General features: G+C 40.6%; 1 protein-coding gene across 1 annotated transcript; it reads left to right on the top strand.

The window, feature by feature from the left end:
• The first annotated feature begins 1,748 nt into the window (after nt 1–1,748).
• Nucleotides 1,749–6,358, top strand: LOC140375880 (leucine-rich repeat-containing protein 24-like). Its single transcript, XM_072461922.1, has 4 exons — nt 1,749–2,053; nt 3,211–3,489; nt 4,044–4,212; nt 4,687–6,358. The coding sequence occupies exons 1-4, from the start codon at nt 1,892–1,894 to the stop codon at nt 5,919–5,921; spliced, it is 1,845 nt and encodes a 614-aa protein (XP_072318023.1). The 5' UTR covers nt 1,749–1,891; the 3' UTR covers nt 5,922–6,358.
• The last annotated feature ends 2,276 nt before the right edge of the window (nt 6,359–8,634 follow it).

Genomic DNA, 8,634 nt, shown 5'->3' with positions numbered 1-8,634 from the left:
CAGAATGTGGTGGAGCAAGAAAATGTTTCTAATTACATGACTAAAACGAGTTACCGCTGAAGGTTTGTAACTCAAATGTGACCCTTCAAATCAAATTGAGATTTAGTGATCTGTGTAATTGTACTTGTGAGAACAGATCATGGAATTAAATCTTTTTTGTTTCCTCGTGTTGGAATTCTCTGCTCCACAAATGTCGTGATTCAATGATTTGTGACACAAACTGAAATTTGTCCAGGCAATAATCAGGCAAATATATAACAAAGCAAATAAGAAAGATAAGTTGAGCGCAGATCAGGAATGTCAAGATGATTTACTTAATTGATAATTGTGATTATTCAGGTCTCAATATAATTATATGAACTAAAAATAGTAATCGTAGGCAGCAACAAAGATTAGTTCCAGTTCAGTCTCTTCTCTAAAAAATGTCCTACTATGTGTAAAGTAAATTTGTCTGGCTATTTATGTGATAATAGCATTACTTTTTTCTTTCAGAAAGTTTAATTTCATAAAGCTAGACTCCGTGAAGGAAAGAAAATTAAGGGTTTCATTGTCAAAGTGCAAAAAATCATGAATAATTGTAAAATCACAATGTTTCTTTTCACAATTATAGTAACATATCAAGACATCCTTAGCACAGATATTGAACCCCACTTTTGTCAGCTAAGGTGTGAAGGATCTATAATTTAGCCACCAAAGGAAATTAATCAGCAGTATTCAATATTTAGTTTTCTGAAAGACCTATTAAGGCTGGAGTAGACCCAGCCAGCCAACCCAATTTGCACATAGCACTGAACAGAACATTTTTTCTGGTCCTGTGTCAGTTGTGTCAAAAAGAGTGCAGCGTCAACTTTTCACTAATGAGTACGACACAAGAGAAGACAGGTGGTAGATTAGGTGCTGTGATTTTAAAGACATGCCCAGGTCTTTATTATAGAAGCAGTTTTGGTTTTAAAATATCCACTCGACATCACTCGCAAAAAATCTTTTATGGAGCACTGACAAACATTCTTTAACTGAAAGATCTAAAAGTTAATATGCTAATTTTAAAAAGATCGCATTGTGAATTAATCAAACCTAATAAACCTCCTTTGCAAGCTTAATCTATGTTAATGCAAAACATTCAACATATTATATCTCTGTAGAATAGAGTAAAGCCACAAGGAATAGTACAAACATAGCTCATTATCATGTATTACTATGCTACGTAAGCCTGTGTCTGACTGTGATGTGAATTTCTTCTGTCTGAAATTCTACTCTTAAGATTCATGTCATGTCTAGCGTTTGCAATTTATAGAAATCCTATGTTTTGCCTGGATTCTGACAATTTGATCTCTTGTTGAGAAGGTTAGGTCTGGGTTATGTCTCCCGGAAATGAATGTAAGTGTGTCATGCCCCCACAATGGAAGTGTGTGTGTGTGTTTGTGTGTGTGTGTGTGTGTGTGTGCGTGCGTGCGTGTGTGAGAGAGGAAACAAAGACAGGAGGGGAATAAGGCTTGTGAGTGTGTTTGCACATTAAACTGACAAGAGAGAGGTCCTTGAGGCAACCTGCACATCTTTTATCCCATCTTTAATTAATTGAAGCCCATAATAGAAGCTTCTGCAATTGCACTTCTAGCAGACACACGGTTGAATTGAAAACAGCCTGGAATAAGGCATGAGATGTTACATCTGTGTTTTTTCTTTTATCAATCTTCCCTTATCATTTCCCAGACAGCCGCCAATGGACAAAACATCTGCAGCGCTTGTCAGTCTTTGAGACAGGCAGCGGATGAATTTCCATAAGAAAAACAGCTTGTTACTGTGGCACAAACACACCAAGGGATTCATGCTTACTTCCCTCTCTTGTGCTTTTCTCTCATAAGGTTGTGTAATATTGCAGAGGAAAAGCACTATGGTCCCCCGCATCATCGTGGTCCTGCTGGTGGTTGGAGGGTCCTGCCTGCTCAGACCTGCGCTGGGCTGTCCAGCCGGCTGTCGCTGCTACAGCCTCACAGTGGAGTGTGGCTCCATCGGGATCAAAGAAATCCCACAGGGCGTCCCCACAGTCACAGAGGTCAGCCCTTCTATGAGTGGGGCATCACACAGCAGTGTGATGGTCTGTGAGGTTAGAATGACCGGGGAAAACTGTTGACAATTTTTTTTTTAAATGTTTAGACCTGGTTTACGATTAATGGGGCAATTATCATAAAACAAAAAACTGTATTCACTGTAAGTTGGGCCCTACTTTCAATGACCTGGCACACACTGCTGTGTTCATGACTTTACTTTCTTTCTGATCCATTTTTATTAGCCTGAAATTATTGTGGTTAATCAATCCTCCATGACCCTCTTTGATGTGCGCTGGAAGGAGGGGCCGCTCTACTGGCTGTGTAATTATTCATTCTCCCTCCAAATACTCACTCTCTCCCTGTGATCATCTATGGAGATGTTCAACATTACACCCGTGCCTCTTTCCTTCTCCACAAGTTCAGGCCCCTGACATTATTGCTGCTTATAAATATTAATGAAAATTATGTCACGCATAAATTCTTCCATTAACCTCAATCAGCAGGTTTATATGGCCCATCATCACGCCTTATACCTCATGGTCAGGGCTTGCTTCAGTGTGAACATTAGTAACATTAGCAGTCAACCAGACTTTCCATTGTGGCCCAGGCACAGAGCGCTTGTGACAGGTCTGTCGTCTCCGAAGCATTTGTCTACCGTAGAAGAAAGAGTGAGACAAAAGAACAATAGCACTGCACAGCTTGCATTGACACTTCCAACACGGTAATATCACTAGTGCGAAGCTCAGTGCATATTCACTATTATGGTAGGTGTCAATTTGCAAAAGGTTTCATCTAAAGCATGACACAATTAATCATTATCATAGAGAGAAAGCAATCATAAAGACACTTACTAACGGCCCAGAGAATATTGAAAATGGACGAAATCACCTTAAAAACGAGATTGCCCTTCCAACTTTACTATAAGGTGTAATTCAAGTCAAACCACATGCTGTCACCACATCATATTACCATCTACAATGAATGAACAAGGCTAAATATGATCAAAGGTAAAGCCCTGTTGAATACAAATGCATTGCAGCAGCAGTGTGTTATCTTGCCTTCAACTTTTGTCATGTAGTCAATACACGATGAAACACTAAGTACTCGCGCAGTTTAGTTTATCTTCAATGACTGACGCAATCTCCCCCTGTCCTCTCCCAAGACTATTTTTCTCCAGGACAACGCGATAACGCAGATCCGGCTACAGGACATGTCCCGTCTGGGCCAGCTACACTACCTCTACCTCCAGAACAACAGTATCTCTGCGCTGGAGCCCGGGGCCTTCTCCAGGCAAGGACAGCTGCTGGAGTTGGCCCTGAATGGAAATCTCATCCACCTGGTCAGCCCTGATATGTTTCGTGGCTTGGAGCACCTCCGGATCCTTTACCTTGCCGGGAACCAGATCACCAAAGTGCAAGACTACACCTTCAGGGGGTTGCAGGTAAGGAAATGTAGACTATGTACATCTCCTGCTATGCAAAGCTAATTATTCCAATCTATCTATTTTAATTCCTATGATATATTTGTTTGGCACAGGCTGGTGAAATAGTGTTGTCTACTGTTTACTGTACTTTGCTAAGACATTGTGAGGTGTGAAATTGCTGCTAACCAACAGTGCACTGCAAATATCCATCTTAAATCAGTGAAACAATGGTTGGATATAAGGCTATGATAGACTGAATCATAGGAGTTTTCATGTATGTTTTAGTACCATACAGAGAAGGAATTAGGCCTTCCAGTAAAACCAGAAACCTTTTTGCTGGCACATGTACATATAAAGCTGTTATGTGGTTTCTCTGACTAAATAGGGCATTACTGGTATGTTATGTGTGAAAACCCTTATATATAAATGTTTGGGGCTCAATGAAATGGTTATTTGGACTGGCAGATCTTTAAACCCCGAGTTACAGTCTTTGTTTGGATGGTTAGACTTTTTAGAAATTTTATATGATGAGAGTATTGATTATTTGATTGTACTTTTGCTCGTGTGTGCAGCGTTTGCAAGAGCTTCACCTCCAGGAGAACAGCATAGAGCTTCTTGCAGTGCGGGCCCTCACTGGACTGTCCTCTTTGGCTCTGCTGGACCTGAGCCGAAATCACCTCCGCACACTTGGCTCCTCCTCCCTCACTCCACTGGTCAGCCTGCAGGTGCTCCGAGTCACAGGTAATGTGGACAAGAAAGGTTTCTTCAAAGTCACTGCGGTTTCCTTCTCCTGTTATTGAATCAATTCTAAAGAAAACTAAAAAACAACAAGGCAGACAAGCAGCTGTTGTTACGCAAACACTTTCTTAACATCTTTAATTATATGACATTTTGTTAAACTTATAATTAAATATCAAATAAACTCAAACTCATCTTACAAAAACAAATATCCTAAATATTAACAACACCAAAAAACAAACACACTTTGAATTAAGTTGTTTTTCTGATCAAATTTGTCCCATGTCTTTGTTTTCATGTTCCTGTTCTTTAACACAGGGTTCGAGACAATTTCATTATCATTTCTTCATGACATGCTGCTGCTGTATTATTAATTCAACACATTCTTGGTTTGCTTTTATTTCAGATGATTGTCATGACAGCTAAACATGCTGTTGAAAAGATCACTGAGCAAATCTTTATTTTTTGTCATTTCAGAGAACCCGTGGCGCTGTGACTGTGCGCTGGGCTGGCTCCGCTCCTGGATCAGTGAAGAAGGACAGCGCCTGCTCAGCTCCGCCGAACAGCGCCGCCTCATGTGCTCAGAGCCACCACGCCTCTCTCACCTGAGCTTAGTGGAGGTCGCGCCCAACAGCCTGGTGTGCATCCCCCCTGTGGTTCAACTCGAGCCCAGCCACCTGACAGTCCGCCTGGGCGAGAGTCTCCGAGTGTCCTGCCAAGCCTCTGGATACCCCCAACCGCAGGTAACATGGAGGAAAGCGTCCCACGGCAAGGCGCAGCTATCACCGCGAGGTCTTGTGCAGGAACTAGGACCGAACGGAGATTTCTTTAAACCTGGACCGGGCGGAGTGGTGACTGCTTTACCTGGCAGCAGCAAAGTCAAAGTCAGTAGTGTCCAGCTTATTCGTGGCACCGAAGAAGGTGGAGAGAGAGACAGTTTCGACCCCGACACCGGAAGCGGGATGTTGTTCCTTAGCAACGTCACAGTGGCCCATGCAGGTCGGTACGAATGCGAAGCGTGGAATCCTGGAGGCATAGCCAAAGTTACCTTCCACTTAGCGGTCAACATGTCATCTTCCTCATATTCCTCTCAGTTTTGGCCACGTCTCAACACAAATGCATTCATCTCCTCTTCGTCAAATTCTTTTTTCCAGCCTGAGGTTTTGGACATAAGCCAAGAGCCCCTTTACGAACAAGACAGCATGGATTTCAATGCTTTAGGCCCCGCAACACAAACTGCCATCGCTGTTGGTATCTCCTTACTGGCTCTCACCGCCGTTCTCCTTCTAATCATGATTTACACTCGCCACCAACAGTTCCGCAAAGAAGAAGGCGGGAGTTGTTGCTCAGGCAAAGAGGAAGGGATTCTGTATATGAACGATTATTCAGAAGGACCTTCAAGCTTTGCGCAGTTAGAGGAATATTGCGACGATGACGGACATGAGATGTACGTTTTCAATCGCTCAAAGTCCAATCTAGGGACGGGGCAGTCGAGGTGTCACATGGTCAGTGGGTTTGTCCAACAGAAGGGCATCAAGGAGGTGCTGCTGGATCACGAAGTGGTCCAGACACTGAGCAGGTCTGGGGGGATGGGCCTGAGGAGAAACCCCGGTGATGGAGGAGAAGGACCCCTAACCACAGACCCAGAAGAGCTGTTCCTTAGTCAGAGCCTGCTGTTCGGATCACAGCTGGCCTATGAGATCCACTGCTAAAGGAGGGACAATGTGTTTGGAGCAAGAAGTACCAAAATTGACTCAAATGCATCTCTACGAGAGAGAAAAGGGGATGGTTTACAAAAGCCTCTTGGAAAGCCTTGTATAGCACGTCAACGGTTTCAATGCATTCTTTCAAAATAAAAATATATATATATATACCTATAACAACAACAACAACAACAACATGTTCCTAAATGAGTCTAACCCCAATTTCAATAAAGTATGGAATGATGTGTAAAATGTATATCTGTATTAATGGTAGAAAAGGTTGCAAAGTCGAAACATTTTGATTTCAAGAACGTTGTCCAGATGATTTTCTTTGAAACCTTTTCCACCGTGAATCACTCCTGGACTCATGTATGCAGTATTCATTTGACTGGATCATTGTATAAAGCCACAGTAGACCCACTAAACTAAAACAACATGGCTGTAAAAGACAAACGATTAACTTAACTGCTGATTTTGTTTTTTTTTTAAAAAGCAAGAACTGAAAACCATTTAATTATAGTTTTTTTTTACATTTTACACAGCAGAACTTTTGCACTTGGGGTTTGATAAGGGCTGTTTGGTAAGCAAAGAGAGGCTTACAACAGAGAGAGCTTCTAAAAATATGTTTTCTACTGTTTCTGTCTGATTTGTCTGTACTAAATAAATATATTGAAACTTCATTTCACTGTACTGTGGAGTTGGTTTGTGCATAGCCCACATTCTAACACAGCATCAGTAATGTCATTACCGATACCGTATGTGCAAACGTGTGTGGGTGGCATTAATAACAGTACAATTTTTCTTTTTTCTACCACAACACTGCTTTTGTTTACTGTTGCAATGTTTAAGCTATGTTGGCATTGTTCATTGTCATGTTGTAAAAATGTATGTACATCTTTGTGTTTTTGCAATGAGTAATAAAGTGTGTTTTGAAGATGTGCTGTCTTCTTTTATGTAAACAAGTCGACTCAGGTCCAGTCAGTCTTTTCCTCCAGGATTTCAGTCCGTCTTTCAGTCCATCTTGTTTAGGGATTTGAAAGGAAGGGATTTGTCTATAAGAAAGCATAGATCATAAACCCTTCACTGACCGCTTCGACCACTAAGTCAGATGTCAGCAGCACTTTTATAACTCCTTCGAAACCTGTAACAAAACCTATTGATTTTTTCTTTTTATATATATATAGTCCATGGAAAATTACACCAAAGGCCTCAGGAAACGCATACCAAAACCTAGCCAACAATTGTCTAAAAAGTGTGTCTGGATCTGCAGAAGATGGAAACGGTCTACAGTTTGACCTTGAAGTTAGTGTTGCAGCAACGTACGAACTGCTCGGAATGGGTCTCTGATTTATACAGTTGTTCAGACCAATTGGTGCTGGTTCTATTAGACACAATTTTGAGCTTTTTCAATTAACAATTACATTTTAAGGGATCATGAACTCTAAATAGAGACATAAAAGAGACGACCGTTAGCCACACTTTGAAAAGATTTGAAAATGTCTTTTCAGTGCTGCCCAGTGGTCGAGTGGTTAGGGCACAGCACACGTGCACCAGGCCCCAAGTGCCGGTCTCAGTGTCGTTAGTTCGATTTCCGACGCTGACAATTTACCGAATGTCCTCGCTTCTCTCTCGTCCTCCATTTTACGCTGTACTTTCCTGTCAATGAAGCCTATGGGCCACAAAATTGTACAAAAAATAATAATTAAAAGACGTTTATTTTCCGAGGTTTTAAGTAAAATGTGTTCTATTAATTTTAGGCGCAATCTCTAACTTTTCTGGAAGCAGGGGAAACCACATGATTGTTTCTATGGTGATTCTATTGCTTTTGCTGGAATAATTCACATTATGGCATTAAACTTATTTATCTCAGGAAGACAAGCTTCAGGTGCCATCAGACCAAGATTAAGAATAAAAGCCACATTATATGCAAACCAATATCATCTCCATGGAGGTGAACAGGTGATATACTGTCCTTGAGAAAAGTTATATAGTACAAACTACTATTATAATTACTGCATTTAAGACTTCTACTAACATACTGTGTATTAACTAATTAAATGCAAAAAAGTAAGATAGTTTTTTTAATTGTTGCTAGACACAGAAAGCTAACAGAACACCAACTATATTTTTTATAGCTTGGACATAAACTAACTTAAATTTATAAATGTTCTTTTAATGAAAATGATCTATATTCACAATCACAGCATGCTATTGTTCTCTACAGTGGGAGGTACATCTGAACAACAATGCTTGGATTTCTATAGAGAAAATGCCTGAGCATTATCTATAGACTTTTGTGCATTGAAGGTCTTATTATTATGGTACAACATCGAACTATTTGCTCACAAAAGCTAATAAAAAAGTAAATCATGGCAGGTATCAGACAGGCAGACTGCGAAGAGAAAATATTTTGCGTTGACATTTTTGTAAGAAACCTTGCATTGAATTGTACAGTGTAGAGCGGAAAAAGTGGATCATCACTGACAGCTGAACTAATAGACAAAATCAAGCTGGGAAGAAAATGAAGCAAAAGAAATAGTGATGTGACTAACGGCATTCTGCACACCTCCTTATCACAATCCAAACATGACTATTATTTATGCTATCCAAAGAATCTGCTATCTTTCTGCCTATTGTTACACTATTTTGAGCCAATGTCATTACATGCCCTGCCACAGTGCTTTTAAGGAATTAATGGATTTTTTTCAATAGGCTATGAAAT

Source organism: Eucyclogobius newberryi, unplaced genomic scaffold, assembly GCF_026437365.1.
Source record: "Eucyclogobius newberryi isolate DKJ021-1_F unplaced genomic scaffold, fEucNew1.0.hap1 SCAF_340, whole genome shotgun sequence".
Lineage (NCBI taxonomy): Eukaryota > Metazoa > Chordata > Actinopteri > Gobiiformes > Gobiidae > Eucyclogobius > Eucyclogobius newberryi.
The sequence above is the reverse complement of the archived record's forward strand: the minus strand, read 5'-3'. Positions and strand labels throughout refer to the sequence as shown.